The 16,553-nt window shown below is 45.6% G+C and overlaps 1 protein-coding gene across 2 annotated transcripts; it reads left to right on the plus strand.

The window, feature by feature from the left end:
- The first annotated feature begins 5,960 nt into the window (after positions 1–5,960).
- Ndufc2 (NADH:ubiquinone oxidoreductase subunit C2) lies at positions 5,961–13,004 on the plus strand. Of its 2 annotated transcripts, NM_001009290.1 has the most exons (3): positions 6,781–7,021; positions 12,081–12,224; positions 12,829–13,004. In NM_001009290.1, the coding sequence occupies exons 1-3, from the start codon at positions 6,853–6,855 to the stop codon at positions 12,876–12,878; spliced, it is 363 nt and encodes a 120-aa protein (NP_001009290.1). In that variant the 5' UTR covers positions 6,781–6,852; the 3' UTR covers positions 12,879–13,004. The 2 variants fall into 2 exon arrangements, with proteins under 2 accessions (XP_063141115.1, NP_001009290.1); XM_063285045.1 differs by lacking the exon at positions 12,829–13,004 and having other exon boundaries at positions 5,961–7,077.
- Positions 13,005–16,553: the final 3,549 nt, after the last annotated feature.

Genomic DNA, 16,553 nt, shown 5'->3' on the forward strand with positions numbered 1-16,553 from the left:
TTCTCTTTTTTCTTTCATTTGTGTTGTGTATTTATGTGTAGTTATGTGTATGCCACGGTGCCCACCAATGGGAGCCCGGGATAACAACGGAGTCAGTTCTGTCCTTTCACCATGTGTGACTAGACTCCAATTACTTGGTGGCAGGCACCTTAACGCACTGAGCCACCTCAAAAATTATTTAACCATTCTTTACCATAGTGTCTTTATCTCTAAAATGATTATAGAAAAGACAGCCTGAAACTTTGAGGTGGTGAGGATGGTTGAGACAGTCTCGTGTAGTCCTGGCTGGACTGGAACTCGATAAATAGTTCAGGCTAGCCTTGAATTCACAGGGATCCGCCTGCCTCTGCTTCCTGAGTGACTGAAGCAGTTTTTAAGTGTTTGGTGTATCACTGTTGTTTCTGAGTCCTCTAATCTCCCACTTCCTTTTTTTCCCCCCACATATGTACCAGGGTCTGCTACCAGGGATAGCTATAACATTTGGGTGTGTTTTACCTGTTTTCCTCAAATTACACAGAGAAGTCTAGATTTTTGGCACAAGCCCCAACATTTAGGTAGGAGCCAAAGGATCAAAAGTTAAAGGGCGTCTTTGACTACACAGTAAAGGCCAGCCTGGACTATGTAAAATCCTGACTAAATAGGGCCAGCAAGATGATGGTAACGGTGTCTGCCACAAACCCTGCCACCTAAGTTCTATCCCCAGAACTCATGGTGGAAGTCAAGAACTGACTCCAGAAAGTTTTCCTCTGGCATCTGTATGTACAGTGTGAAACACGCCCTCCCCACACACCTTGCCCCCTGCACGCGTGCTTGCACACTCACACACAATAAACAGATGTAGTTTTAAAAAAAAAAAAAACCAAAAAACAGGAATGGTGGTGCATACCTTTAGTCCCAGCACTGCCAGCACTGGAAGGGAGGCAGAAGCAGGAGGATCTCTGAATTTGGGGCCAGCCTGGTCTACATGGTGAATCCCAGGCCAGCCAGGGCAGGTCTGTGCTTTCCCTACATGCCAGGGAGGAAGGGGATAGCGGAGCAGAGGGCAGGGACAGAGTCTTGTTTGATTCCAAGTGAGTGGGAGTACAGAGAGGCTGGAAGAGAGAAGGCCTTCTCAGGTAGATTTAGACACCGCTCTTTATGAACCCGCAAGGCAATTCTTGATGAAGGAAATGGTCCTTGGTTGTCCAAACTGCTTTATTTGATGGTGGATGTGAATGCATAAACTGAACTCAGGGTGAACCAGGGATTAAATACCTTTTGTGGGAGGGAAGGCCTAGGAAGGGAAGCTCATTGATTTAACACTTGGGGGCTAACTATATAGCATTAGCATGGAGAACTCCATATTTTTATGCTAAGTTGTTGTGATCCTCTCAGGTGGTTTAGCAGGAAGCTCCCCTCAATACCTACCATTCTCGATTCTGAAATTTCCCTGGGTTTAGGCTTACTCAACCTTACCAGTTCCTCTGTCTGGTGGCATGGTCCACTTCCCCACAGACCTCTTGTCCTCTGGATCTTACAATCTTCCCATCTCCCCCTTCTTGAAGTTCCCTGAGCCTTAGGTACAGGAGTCGAACCATAGATGCCTTGGTTGGGGCTGGTCACCACAAATTGATCTGGTTTCAGTATTTGGCTTCATATTCTTTTTCCTATTCAGTGTAAGTCAGCCCCTGGAAATGGTTCAAAAACCAGGAAGACACTGTTGGCACCAACACAGGCCAGTCCCTAGGCTTCAGTGTCAGGGATGTTCTTTTCTAGGCACTGCATCTAGTGTCCATGCTTTTAAACTTTGCAGAGAGTGGGTGTTCTTTCTTCTTTTTGTTTTTGTTTTGTCTCTGATACAGGCTCTTACTGTGTGGTCCTGGGTGCCCTGGGACTTCCTGTGTAATCAGGCTGGCCTCTACTATACAGATCTGTATCCGCCTCTCAATGCTGAGGGTCAAGGCATGGACCATCATTCTCTGCCTATTTTGGTTTGCTTGCTTTTTTTTTTATAACAAATTCCTAATTTTAAACATTATATATGGGACTGGAGAGATGGCTCATCAGTTAAGAGCACTGACTGCTCTTCCAGAGGTCCTGAGTTCAATTCCCAGCAACTACATGGTATCTCACAACCATCTGTAATGAGATCTGATGCCCTCTTCTGGTGTGTGTCTGAAGACAATGACAGTTGTAAATAAATCATTAAAAATTATAGGTGGCCTGTAGTTTAGTGGCCGTATCCTAACCTAGCATGGGCAAGATCTTGGACTTAATCCGTAACACCAGAAGGAATATAAAAATGTTACTAAATAAATGGAGGTGCTATTTTAAGATGGTTTTGAAATACAGAGCTAAGCATAGTCAAGAGCTAGAAAGGAGTTAGCAAGATAGCTCTGGGCAAAAGTATTTGCCGCCACGCCTTGAGTTCAATCCCTGGGAACCACGTGGTAGAAAGAGATAACCAACTCCCTAGACACAAAAATAAAATGTAATTTAAAAAATATTAGACCTTGGCATGATGGCAGAGGCAAGTGGGTCTCTATGAGTTCAGAACCTGTGAAGGAAAAGGACAGGGTTGGGAGAGGTGGCAACACTAGGTACCCGGCTCCCGAGCGTGTACTGTGCTTCCAGAGGACCTGAGTTCAGCTCTCTGCACCATGTCAAATGGTTCACAACTCCTGCTCCACAGGATCTCATGCCCTCTTCTGGCCTCAGTGCATATGCAAGCACATGACCCCTGCACCACACACACACACACACACACACACACACACACACACACACACACACACACACACAATTTGAAAATAAAGTAATTTAACATGATTTATAGCTGGGTGTGGTGACACATAACTGTAGTCCGAGCACTTGAGCATCAGAGTCAGAAAGATTCAGAGTCCAAAGTCAGCCCCTGTTTTCGAAGAACAGCAATAAAAATAATAAAAATAGCATGCAAAGAAAACGCAGCCTGAGTTTGTACAGATTTCACACCCAGTTCATGCAGCGCCTCAGGTTGAACCTGGGACCTTATTTATACACGCTAGGCTAGCACTCTACCAACTGAGCCGCATCTCCAGCCCTCCTGGTATATGTGTTTTACCCAAAAACTGTCCCTGATCATACTTACCTGGTATGTTGTGTAGGCTTACAGAAGGGAAGGGGAATGCTGGGAGACACTGATTGATAAAGGGGAGGGTGAACATGAGGCATGGTTCATCGAGCATTTTAACAGTATTGTTTGTGAGCCTAGAGAGATGACTCGGTGGTGGAGAGGCCATATTGTTCTTGTTGAAGATCCCAGTTCAATTCCTACCGGCATCAGGGAACTTGTATATTCCAGCTCCAGCCAGTGACTCAGTGCCCTCTTCGGATCTCCATGGGCACTTACACACATGCACATGCACATGAACACACACACACACACACACACACACACACACACACACACACACTCTCTCTCTCTCTCTCTTAAAATATTTTTAATCTTCTTTGTAAGAAAAAGATAAATATACTTTTTTTCCCTCCAGGAAGACATAAGCCAGAACCAGGAGAATAAGTTGGCCCTGGCTTTTCTTATTTCTTCCCCATCTAACTAGCTATCCTTGCCTAGGATGAGACCCAGCACTCATTTGTTTGTGTGCTGACACAAGAGCTCCCTATGTTGTTCAAGGGGACCAGCCTCTTTTTGTTACTGTTCTCAGACAGGCTCTCACATTGCCCAGGCTGACCTTGAATTTGAGAATGCTCTCAAACTCTTAATCATCCTGCTTCTGCCTCTCAAGTGCTGAGAGTACAAACACATGCCATTACGTGGATTCCTTTTCAATTTTTTCCTTAAAAAGAAAACCAGGCAGGTGAGATGGTCCAGTAGGTAAAGGCGCATGCCACCCTCACTTGACCTCCTTCACTTGATCTCCAGGACCCACAGGGTCGAGGGAAAGCCAGAACTCCCTACACTTGAACTCTGTCCCCCACAGGAGTTCCATGGCACATGTACACGTGGACATACTGTAAAGACAAATTGTTTTAGGTCCCAGATGGAGGCCTAGAGGAGAGTGGGAGTGGCGTCCTGAGGCTGGGTGGGTGAGCTGCCACTACAGAGTCCTACACAACTGAGAGACTGAGTCGGCGTGTTCAGTGCAGAACTACGTGTGACAGTGTAAATGTGGTTGTCTAGCAGTTTAACTCTTCAGAATTCTTTCCAGAGAACATTTTTGGTGGACTTTTTAAATATAATTTTAAAACAAACACTGTGACAAAAAGCAAAACAACAACAACAAAAAAATCACGGTGCAAGCTGGATGTGTGATCACACACCTGTGGGGCCAGGATATGGGAGGTAGAGGCAGGAGGTCATGAGTTCTTAGCCAGCCTCAGCCACATAGTGTGTTTGAGCCAGTTTGGCTTCATTTTCACTGTGTGTCCATGTTCATCCCTTTGTGTATATGGCACAGAGGCCACAGGAAGCATACGGGCCTCTGGAGCTGGAGTTACAGGAGGTATTAACCAACCGAAGTGGGTGCTGGTCATCTGGGAGGTCAGAAAGCACTAACTAACCACCGAGCCAGCTCTCCAGACCTCAAGACTATTTTTTTTAAATGCAGAAAGGGTTTTTTCCGTGTTATATTTCTATTGCTGTTGTTCGTTTCGCTTTGTGTTTGTTGATTTGAGGATGGAGCACAGGACTCAGTGCACAAGAGGCACCCTGTCACCTACGCCACGCCCCTGTCCCTGACTTGCTTTTGTTTTATTTTATTGAAAATGGGGTCTCACTCTGTAGGCAAAGCTGACCTTGGTGTCAGGTATTCTGTGTTCTTACCCCTAAGTGTTGGAATTACAGGTGTCAGCCAACACATCCTGTGGTGTTGTACTAGTCTATAGGGCAGACTATAAGATGTATAATTACTGGGCCATAAGGTGTGAACTTTCAAATTTTTATTGGCAAAAAAGAGTCCTCTGGGTGGGATGGAGGTAACCAGAGTGGTATAGGACTATAACCCCAGCACCGGGGTGGGGTGGGGTGCAGGACACCTGTTATTAGTTTGAAGCTATCCCGGACTAAACAGCAAATTTCAGGCCAGTTAGTGCTACACAGAAATATGGAACGATCCTGCCCCAAAAGGTAGAAGTTAGAGGTGAGCGGGGGAGCTGTGAGAAGGGTCTCACTCTTGGGGGGAGGGGCAGTAGTAGGAAACTCTGGCCCTGGGTTGGGTTTTTTTTTTTTTTAATTTTAATTATTTTATGTACATTGGTGTTTTAGCTCTGTGAGAGTGTCAGATCCCCTGGAACTACAGTTACAGACAGTTGTGAGCTATCACGTGGGTGCTGGAAATTGAACCTGGAACCTCTGGTAGAATAGCCAGTGCTCTTAACCACTGAGCTATCTCCCCAGCTTGGCCCTGGTTCTTTTAAGCTCCCTTCCTCCCTACCAAGACAGGATAATTAACTAGCAGGTAGTGTGGGACCAAATGAAAAACCCTGAGCAAATCTCAAGAAGGAATAAATAACTTCCAGTTCAAACCAGTATTGAACAAAGATTCAGGGAAAAGAAAACCATTTAAACTTGCTAATTATATGGCTGTAGTAAAAGTTAGGTAGACTCCCAGACCACAGAGTCTCCCTTTCTTACTCTCAACCACGGTCTGCCCATGCTGATGTAACTGTATTGCTCTAATGTACTCTGTTCCTTTCATCTATTTCAGGCAGGGACTCCTGTACCCAAGAATGACACACTGCTTGCCAACTGCTAGGGTTACAGTCACATACATTTTAATAGAGTCACATTTTAATAGAGGTTTGCTCACCTGCTCCAATGTTTTTGTCTGTGTATCTCACTGGATTTTTCTCAAAGAGTTTACAAATACGGAGGACTCTCTCCACACTCGACTCTGAGCTGGTATTTAGCACTCGTGTCTTTGATGCATATACATTTTCAGTATCAGGAAGGGCTTTCAAAAGGGAGCTGCCCAAATATGGAAACATCCTTTATTTTAGGTAGGGTGAGCAGAGAGAGACTGGGCAGTTGCTTAAACGGAACGTTATGAACTCCTTCTTTCTTTCTTTTTTTTTTTTTTTTTTTTGGTCCGAACCCAGGGCCTTGTGCTTCCTAGGTAAGCGCTCTACCACTGAGCTAAATCCCCAGCCCCGAACTCCTTCTTTCATTCCTTAATCCTTTAGGAAACACTTCCAACAGCAATGTACATAGACCTGAAGGCCAAAGGGAACTATTTTAGCAAACTATCACCAGAACTGAATCTCAAGATTAGGTTAAAGGATCTGCTCCTGGCCTTCTCTGAATATTCTGCTACTGACCTTCCCTTAATTTTAGGCATTGGGGGTGGGGCGTGAAGGGAGTAACTGCAAATGAACTGTCGGAACCCCAGAAAGCTAGCTTTTATGCGTTTTCAACAAATGAACTACCTATCACGACCACCTGTAGGTGTTGGGTTTTTGGATGCTAAAATAATCTTTTCTGAACAGTCATGAGGCTGGGGCAAGTGAGTGAGAAAATTTCGTATGCGACAACTGAACTAAATAAACAAATAAATAAATAGCAACGTTTCCTAGTCTTTGCCCACTGTGGGTTATTTATTTTACCCCTGGACTGGCTTAGTACCTGGCCCCCAGCACCCTCATTACAACATCAGCCCAATCCAGCAGGCGTTGTCGGCCACTTAATATCCCGGAACCTTGCATGCAGAGGTTCCTAAGGCTGCGCGCGCAGGGAAGCTTTTGGGTGCTGCACCGCCCTACGCTTTGCCCTTCAGCCCGGAGCTCGGAAGAGGAGGGTAGCTAGGTCGCGGGGTTTGTAGTCGTGGTTTTTCTTATAGTTGGAGTCGAGGTCAGACCTCACGTGGAACCCGCATCAATATGATGAACGGCCGGCCGGGCCATGAGCCCTTAAGATTCTTGCCGGATGAGGCCCGGAGACTGCCCCCGCCCAAGCTGAACGACCCGCGGCTTGTCTACATCGGCTTCCTGGGCTACTGCACGGGCCTGATGGACAACATGATGCGAATGAGACCTGTGATGAAAGCAGGTGAGGGCTGCGAGGCCGTCCTACCCGGAGGAGGAGCTACAGGGTTGTCTACTAAGGTCAGCCTCCCGGATCCGTGCTTTTCCCGGGCCTAGCTGGGAGCGCCTGGCTTTCCCAGGTCGTGCACCCCGTCTAGAGTTTTCAGCGCGAGCCACATTAAAGAAACCCAAGTGCGCCGCAACTGGGAATTCTAAACCTCCCAGTTAGTCCGTAAAGGACTCAAGAGGGGCTCCTCACAGTTCGCGCAGTACTTCCTGCTAAACGGTTGTGCGCTCCATTTCTCGCCCAGCTGTCACCCTTAAGAGCATGATAGCAGTAGGATTTAAAAAAAAAAAAAAAAAAAGACGTGAGGAAGTACTGTCACTAACGAGGGCACAGAACCTAAGCAGGGTTAAAGCAGCTTGCCCACGGTCATGTGACTAGTTAGGGGCAGAGTTTGTGTTGGTGTGTGTTCAGAGCTTCTTAGGCTTGGAGTCCATAGAAATAGTATACTGATAAAATACTGGTTTGATTCATAAGGTCTGGGGAGGGGACTAATGTGTACAAACTCCAGACGCTACTACTGCTCTTGTTCTGGAAGAATCAATAAACTAGCAAGCTGTGTATTCTAGTTTGTCATTGGCTTCCCATCAAGATTGATTATAGCTGACAATGTAGCTGTGCTAAGAAAGATACAGATAGAAACAAACTAACTGACTTTGTTATATTTCTTCACGGTGCATGGGTATGTGTAGGGCAGATGACAACCTGAGGGAATTAGTTCTCCAACACCACGTGAGCCCTGGGGATTGAAGTCAGACTTGATGGCAAATGCCTTTACTATCTCACTAGATGTGAACTTAACTTTGAATATCAGGCAAAAGTTAAAAGAGCTTTGTAGGTCTGGTGGGGAGGGGGTTGCAAGGCCTTCTGAAAGTGGGTGCATTTGATGACTTAGTTGCAGGATCAGGGTGATAAGGCTGCAGAGGTTATAAGATGATGGAGTTTATTCTGTGGGTGGGGAAGATGTTAAAACTTTTGGAGCTGATGAAGTTCAGTGGTGAGGGTCAGGTTTGTCAGCAATCTAAACCATCAGTTGGAGCTAAGGACCACAGTTACAAGAAAACTAATGAAATGGTTTCAGCCACTAGGAATCATCCCAGCTAACCATCTGCGTTAGACCCAAAATTCAGCATCCATGAATCCTCCAACCACTCATAGTCAAACACCATGGGAAGCCAATATGTCTTGGCTGGAGTGCATGGGCTCACTACCTCCCCCACCCCCGTGTGTGTGTGTTTGTGTGCATGTGTGTGTCTGTGTCTGATCATGCCTAAGCTTGCTCTTGGGAGCTACATGGTTTTATTTTCTGCCTGTGTCTCTTTGGCAAGTCATGTGGTCAACCTAGTAGTTTCCTCGTCTTATCAATCGAGAATAATAGATCTTTGCATGTTTGTTATGGCAGTACAGTGAGTTCTATACATAACACACAAAAGGTGCTGAGAAGGAACTGACTGAGCTTTTCTCTGTGACAGACATTGGGGTATACATACTGAGTCTAGGAAGAACTGACCTTGAAAAGCATGTCAGCCAGAAATACAAATAAAGATGTGTTACTGATCTTGGAGTAGCAGGCGCATGCTTTGATAGAAATGTCATGATAGAATACCTTGGGAGAATGAAAAACATGCAAATGTGAGGAGGACTGTCCCACAGGAAGTACAAACTGGCTGCAATGTGGACTGCGTGTCATTTAGTGATACCTTATTGCTTCCAGTTCAGCTTTTCTTGAAGAAGCTGGAGAAGGGCATATGCTTTGTGCCAGGCGTGGTGGTGCACATCTTTAATCCCAGCACTAGGGAGGCAGAGATGGGCAGATCTCTTTTCGTTTGTTTTGCCTGGTCCACAGTGCGAGTTCCAGGCCAGACAGTGAGTGAGACCCTTTCTCCAAAAAGAAAATGAGGAACATATGCTTTGGGTGTGATGCTGTGTCTGCTTGTGCTGGAGACTGTTGCCTCTACAGCGTTTACTGAGCGCATACTGCGTCGGTCTAACTCCGTCTTCTTAAACCTTCTCTGCTCACAGCATATTTCTGCCAGTGCATTTTTAAGTAAGCCCCAGTGTATAGGAGTTTTTTGTTGTTTTGTTTGTTTGTAATTTGGTTGTTTTTTAGACAAAAATCTCAATATGTAGACTAGGCTGTTATAGAACTCAGGAATCCACCTGCCTCTGCCTCCCAAGTGTTGGGATTAAAGTTGCTCACCCGGTTATCTTTTAAAAAGATATATAAAATCAAACATTTACTGATAATACATCATAAATAATTTTATTTTAAAAGTTCTGGTTTCAGTCAGTCAACAGTTTTCTGCATTAGTTAGATTCTACCAAAGAGAGAAAAGGTTGGTTTTAAGGGAATTGGAAGAAAATGTAGCAGCTGGGCTTAGTGGTTCACACCTTTAATCCTTGCACTCTGGAGGCAGAGACAGGCATTTCTATGAGTTTGAGGCAAGCCTGGGCTGCATAGTGAGCTCCAGGATAACTAGGACTACGTGACGGTACCTTGTCTAGGGAAAAAAAAATGAGAAAGAGGAGAAGGGGAAGGAGGAGGAGGGTGGTAGTCACCCTGCCAGGCTCTGCTCACATCTGAACAAGTCAGGAAACATAGATGGGACAGGACTTGGTCAGGTTATAAGACCTCTGACCCTCAAAACCAGTGACACAGGTAGAACCAACCTCCGAAAGCCCCACAGCCTCCCAAAATAGTGCCACCAGTGGGGACCAAATTCTTGAGTGGAAGACATTTCCCATTTAAACCATGATGTACAGTAATGAATGTGACCCATGCATGGTGCTTCTTGGAGAAGTGAGGGAGTGGGAAAGGAAATGAACGGTGGCTGTTTGGACTGTAACCTTGGAGGATGCGTAGCATTCTACAGATAGTGATGGAGTATTTCAGCAGTGAAGTAAACTTATACCAGTCTTTTTTTTTTTTTTTTTTGAGTTTGTAGAAAATAGAATTTTTTATTCCAGTCCCTGTCATCTGTGTTTTAAAACCCTTGCTAATAACCACTTCAAGTTAGTTATAAAGTCTAAAAATTAAATGTTTGTTGATTTTTTTTTTTTTAGCGTGGCATTGGTAATATACCGTATGTAAGCAGCATAATGGCTTCCATGTTTAGATTCATCAACTGAAGGAAAGAAAGGGAACGTGGTTGTAGAGGAAAGCGACAGAGGGAAAGGGAGTTGAGGAAATGGGAACCTGGAGAAAGGCCAAGCCATGCTCTTAGAGTGTGGGTGCTGGCCTCAGTATCTAAAACATGAGTAAGGTCTTCTGCTGAGAAGTATGGGCCACTGTACAGTCTGGGTCTTGTGTAGCTCCGTGGCACATTGGAGGGCGTGCAACACTGGCTTACTAGGGCTCCGAGAACCAGTTTGGGGAATCACTGGCTGTTTGAAGAAAAAGACCCTGGACGCTCTGCAGTCCCAGACAGAAGAGTCTCTTGTAGGGATGGGGAGATGGCTCAGTGGTTTGACTTCCAGTATTCACATTGTGGCTCAGAATGCCTGGAACTTGACTTCCAAAGGTCCAACAGGAGGTTCGGACCCGCACAGGCTTTTGCATACATGTGGTGTGCACAAGTATATACTTAAACACACACACACACACACACACACACACACACTTAAATATTTTAAAAAGAATATCTTATTTTTATTGCTTTTTCGGCCTCCCCATCTTGGTCTGTGTATTAGAGAGTGAGGAAGATAGAGTGGGTAGGCGTGTGTCGGTGTGTCGGTGTGTTGTCGGTTATTTGTTGATATCTGAGACAGGGTTTCTCTGTATAGCTTTGGCTATCCTGTAACTTGCTCTGTAGACCAGGCTGGCCTTGAACTCACAGAGACCCACCTGCCTCTGATTCCCAAGTTCTGGCATATGCCACCACTGCCCATCACTTATTTTCTCTTTTTAGAGATAGTAAATGTATTTGTCCAAAGGCATTCATTAATTCAATAAATATACATTAGGTGTTATATGCTGATTGGTATAGCCAGATGAATTAGATGTTGCTTGCCCTGATGGTAGAGACAGGAACAGATTATGTACAATTTATAAAAGAAATGAGTTCCCCTTGAACTCCACAAACTGGGAAAGTACTGTAGAGGCACTGCTTTAGCCTGATGGCGCAGTTGCTGGCCCTCAGTAACCGGCGTGTTAGTGCTTTTTTTAAGCTATTTTACTGGGTTTTTATATGTCTACCTTCTTCCAACTCTTATTCTACCCTAATCCCTTCCAATTCCCCAATACTCCATAGGAGAGAAAACAAAGGTTAGAGGAGAAAGAGGGTATGACCCTCTATAGGCTATTTCCTGCTGATTAGGGACATCGGTTCCTTGGGGCGAGTCCAGTTTTCATTGTCAGGATATCCAGCAGTCCAGCAAACCAGCAATCCATCAGTAGCAAATGCAGCACGGGAGGGAGCAGCAGCTGCGCCAGACCCTCTCCAGAGTCCCCAGAATCAAAACTATCAGTAGCTGTCAAAAGTCACCCCCTCCTCCCAGCAGAGCTAATGGCTCTGCACAATCTCAAGTGGTCCCATATCCCACATCTGGGATTAAAACCAAAGCATATTCTAGTTTTCAAGGAACCATGGTATTTCACAGAGAAAGCTTGGGTGAGGGATACAGGGTGACGAGTTGAAAACTGGATCAGAGCAGGTGGCTCTGGCCTAAAAGGGTTCAGCTCCCTGGGAGGGGAGAATAATCTGTGACTCAGGGTCTGAGTGAGTGAGGAAAGGCTCTGCTGTGAGCAGCACTGCTGTCCTGAGATGGAGAAGGGTGTGGAGAGGGAAGAACTCAAGTGCAAGTTCCAGCCTAGGCTCTGTGAGGCCCTGGCCGGAGGGAGGGGAGGTGAGACCCTGGGGGAAGGGGAGGGACCTTGGTGGGGAGAAGGGGTTCTTTTTTTTTTTTTTTTTTTTTTGTAAAGAACACTGGCAAGAATAACAATGCATCTGGGATGTAACATAAAAATGTCCTTCTCTGTGCACTTTGACTGATTATTTTGCCTTGGGTTTTACAATTACAGGTTTGCATCGCCAGCTTCTGTATGTTACTTCCTTTTTCTTTGCTGGATATTTTTATTTAAAACGTCAAAACTATCTGTATGCTGTGAGGGACCATGACATGTTCGGGTATATAAAATTACATCCAGAAGATTTTCCTGAGAAAGGTATCTCATGTTAATTGAAAAACGAAGAACCCCTTTGTTCCCTTTGTCCCATTCTCCCTGGTTAATGTTGTGGCTCAGGCACTGGCAGGCTGTATGGACTGGAACATCTTCTGTAGACGAGACTCTCCTGAATCCATGTCTTTTATAAGAACATATCCATTCAGAATGGTCCCATCCTCACCATCCAGTCACGTTCCAAGGCCCCACTTGTTAATACCATAGCACTGGGGACCAGCATTCAGCAGGTTCCCCTCAGTCAGATGAGTTGTGTTGCTCTTTGGTTCTTTAATAGAGCCTCATTCATTTACGTACATCATCATCGTCATTGTTACTGTGCATGTGGATGTTTACCATGCATAAGCTGGAGGAGACCAGGAGAATGTTGTGTCCCCTAGAACTGGAGTCACAGACACTCAGAAGTCAAACTGGGAGAGCAGCTTGTGCTCCTAACTCCTGACCCTAATCTATTTGTTTTCTGAATGCTGAGGAATAAGCCTAGGGCCTCAGACACTCAGCAATATTCTGCTCCTGCCACACCCTTAGCCCAAGAAATAGAATTTTTAAAGTATAAGTTTAAAATGAATATTTTCTGATTCTTTCACAGAGAAGAAAACTTATGCTGAAATTCTTGAGCCATTCCATCCAGTGCGTTGAAGTCTTCAAAAGGCTTGATCTTCCTCACCACAACCTGAATATTTTCTGAATTTTATGGGATGTCTTTCTGTGACAGTGAAGTTTAGGTTAATATGTTAACACCTGTAATTAAAATAGTTATTATGAGTCCTCTTTTCCTTTCCTGTTTCTGTTTAATTGTGTGTGTGTGTGTACGTGTGTGTGTGTGTGTGTGTGTGTGTGTGTATACGTGTGTGTGCATGCAGGTGTGTGCATGTATGCAGCTTTGTGAAGATTTGTACACTTGAGTATCCAAGAAAGCCAGAAAAGAGTATCAGATGCCTGGAACTGGGGTTTATAGGTGGGTATGAGCTGCCCAATGTGTGTACTTGGACCTGAATTCCTGTCTTGTAAGAGCAGGATACTGTGGGTCAGTGGACCTTGCCTCCAGACAGAAGAACTGGTAAGGTTGTAGCAAGTTCAGGACCCTGGTAATACTCATAAATGACAATGGCAGGAGTTCAAACTAACTCCCACCTAGGTGCCTGTCCTGGAGCACTTGACCACAACACCCCACTAAGAGGACCATGACAGCAGGTCCTGCAGAATAGAGCCTAGAGTTCTCCATGCTAATGAGGTATCTAGATAGGCCCCGAGAGTTTAGCCAGTGGGCTTCCCTTCCTGGGCATCCATCCCTTCCTGCAAAGGTATGAATCTCCAGTCCACCCTGAGTAAGCTGCGTGCATCTTCACCCAGCATGAGGAAAGCAGTTTGGACAAGCAAGGGCAGTCTCCTTAGTCAAGGACCGGGTGGGGGCCTCCCAGACTCCTCGAGGTCCCCAGACATCTGCGCACACAGGAGTTTGAGAACCACAGCGTCCATCCCAGTCCCCACAGTTTATCACCAAGAGAATCGTGGACTGGGACCTGTCTTAGACTGTTTCTCTTCCCCTGAGCAGTGTCTTGGTGACAGCAGCCCAGCGGCGAGGCCGAAGTTCAGACCCACAGTATGTGCTCTTTCTCAACTTTATTTTATGTACATAAGTGCTCCATCTTCATGTATGCCTGCACGCCAGAAGAGGACATCGGATCACATGACAGTGGTTGTACCTCTGGTCCTCTGGAAGAGCAGCAAGTGCTTCTAACCACTGAGCCATCTCTCAAACAAGGCTCCTTTAATTTTTATTTTTTTATGTATTTAGCTGGGTGTGGTAGCACACACCTTTACTACTAGCACTGGGAAGGCACAGGCAGGTAAATCTCAATGAGTTTTCCACCAGCCTGGTCTACATAGAAAGTTCCAGGTCAGCCAAGGCTACATAGTGAGGCCCAACTTCAAAAAGACAGAAAACAAAATTGATTAATTGGCTGATTGATTAATTAGTTCATTGGAGCTAGGTCTCCTGTAACCTAGGTGGTCTTGAACTCCTGATCCTCAGGCCTCCATCTCCTGAGTTTGGAAGTTTCAGGTGTATACTACCGTACCTATCTTGAGGCAGATGTAGCCCAGGCTGGCCTCAAACCAGCAATTCTATGTCAGCCTCCCAAGTGCTAGGATTATAGGTGTGTGCCAGCACTAACCTGACTTGTGAATCCGTGGGGGTCTTGTTTTTTAATTTTTATTTTATTTTTTTTAAAGATTTATTTATTTATTACATATAAGCACACTGTAGCTGTCTTCAGACACACCAGAAGAGGGCATCAGATCCCATTACAGATGGTTGTGAGTCACCATGTGGTTGCTGGGATTTGAACTCAGGACCTCTGGAAGAACAGTCAGTGCTCTTAACCACTGAGCCATCTCTCCAGCCCTTAATTTTAATTTTTTTTCTCATACAGTACTTCCTGACCACAGCTTTCTTACTCCTCCCAGTTACCCCCAAACTCCTTTCTCCCCTAGATCCACCCCGCCTCTGTCTACTCCCAGAGAAGAGCAGTCCTAGGGACAGCGACTGGAGAAGTCACTAGAAGATACGATAAGACAGGCACGAGCCCTCACATCAAGGCTGGACAAGGCAACCCGGGAGCAGGAAAGGGGTCAGAGACACCCTCACTGCCCCTGCTAGGAGTCACCCAAAAACAATAAGTGACAACCACAATATATAAGCTTAGGACCTGGCAAGACCCATACATACTCTGATTGCTGATTCAGCCTCTGTGAGCCCCGACACTCGCCCTGTGTTGTTGCTTCTGTCAGCCATATTCTCCTGGTGTCCTTGACCCCTCTGGCTCACACAATTCCTCTTCCCCCCTTTGAATTCTTGTTTTTGTTGTTGTTTTCTTTGTTTGTTTTTTTAAGAAAACTTGTTCATTAAAAAAAAAAATCAATTTAGCCAGGTATAGTAGTATACACTTTTAATCTCTCTGTGTGTGTGTGTGTGTGTGTGTGTGTGTGTGCGCCATGCCATGTGTGTGTGTGTGTGTGTGTGTGTGTGTGTGTGTGTGTGTGTGTGTGTGTGTGTGCGCCATGCCATGTGGCCCTCAGAGGACAGGTTGTGGGAGTTGGGAGTTAGTTTTCTCCTTCCACTGACTCAGGTCCTCCAGCTTGTTGCCTTTACCCACAGAACCACCTCCTTGGCCCCTTATTCACCCATTTGAAAGATGTAAAGTATTTTACATTTATTCTGTGTATTCTGGTGCATGTGAAGGTCAGGGATCCGTGCTCCTATTACGTGGGTCCTAGAGATCAACCCAGGTTTCCAGGCTTGGCAGCAAATTCCTCAACCCCGCCATCTTATAAGCCCACTTGGAAGATTTTTCTTTAAAGACTCTTTTTATGTTTTCACTTTACGTATTTGGCTGTTTTGTCTGCATGTGTCTGTGCACTGAGCAACTTCATCAGCCAGGAAAGGGTGCTGGATCCCTCGCACCCAGAGTCACCCACAGTTGTGAGCTGCCATGTGGGTGCTGGGAACTGAACCCAGGTTCTTGGGACCAGCAGCCTGTGCTCTTCAGAGCTAAGCCATCTCTCGAGTCCCCTCCCTCCACTTGAAATAATTTAGAGGCTATGGATGTAGTTTGGTAGAATAGTTTTCTAGCAGCCACAAGGCCTTGGTTCCATGCTTAGCAAAAATAAAATAGAAGAACTAGTCTGTGGGCAGCTCTGCCTTACTGCTGATCGTTATGGGGAGGATTGTTTTCACGAGGCAGTCTCTACTCCTGGATGGTTTTGAACTCAGTGAGTAGTCAAAGATGACCTTAAATTTCTGCCCCTCCTGCCTCTACCTTCCCAGGGCTGGGTGTGCAGTGGTGGTGATTTGCATATGTTTGGCCCTGGGAATGGCACATTTAGTAGGTGTGGCCTTGTAGGAAGTATCATCGAGAGACAGGGCAATGAGATCTTCCTCCCAGCGGCTTGGATGGCTGTCTTCTCCTGTTTGCCTCCTGTTGCCTCGGTAGAGCTAGAACTCTCAGCTCCTCCAGTGCCGTGCCTGCCTGGACACTGTCATGCTTTCTGCCATGAGGATAATGGCTGACCCTCAGAAGCATTAGCGAGCCACAATTAAACACTACCCTTTATGAGAGTTGCCTTGGTATGGTGTCTCCTTACAGCAATGGAAACACTAACTAAGATAGCCATACAGGGCCCATTTTATACAGTTCTGGAGCTCAGTGTTGATAAGTTTTGTTAGAAGGCAACTGTGTTTATTCGCTGATGTTGTTTGTGGCTGCTTTAATGTTACAACCACAGACTTAACAGTTGTGACAGTTTTGCCTT

The sequence above is a fragment of the Rattus norvegicus genome, chromosome 1 (assembly GCF_036323735.1).
Source record: "Rattus norvegicus strain BN/NHsdMcwi chromosome 1, GRCr8, whole genome shotgun sequence".
Taxonomy (NCBI): Eukaryota; Metazoa; Chordata; class Mammalia; order Rodentia; family Muridae; genus Rattus; species Rattus norvegicus.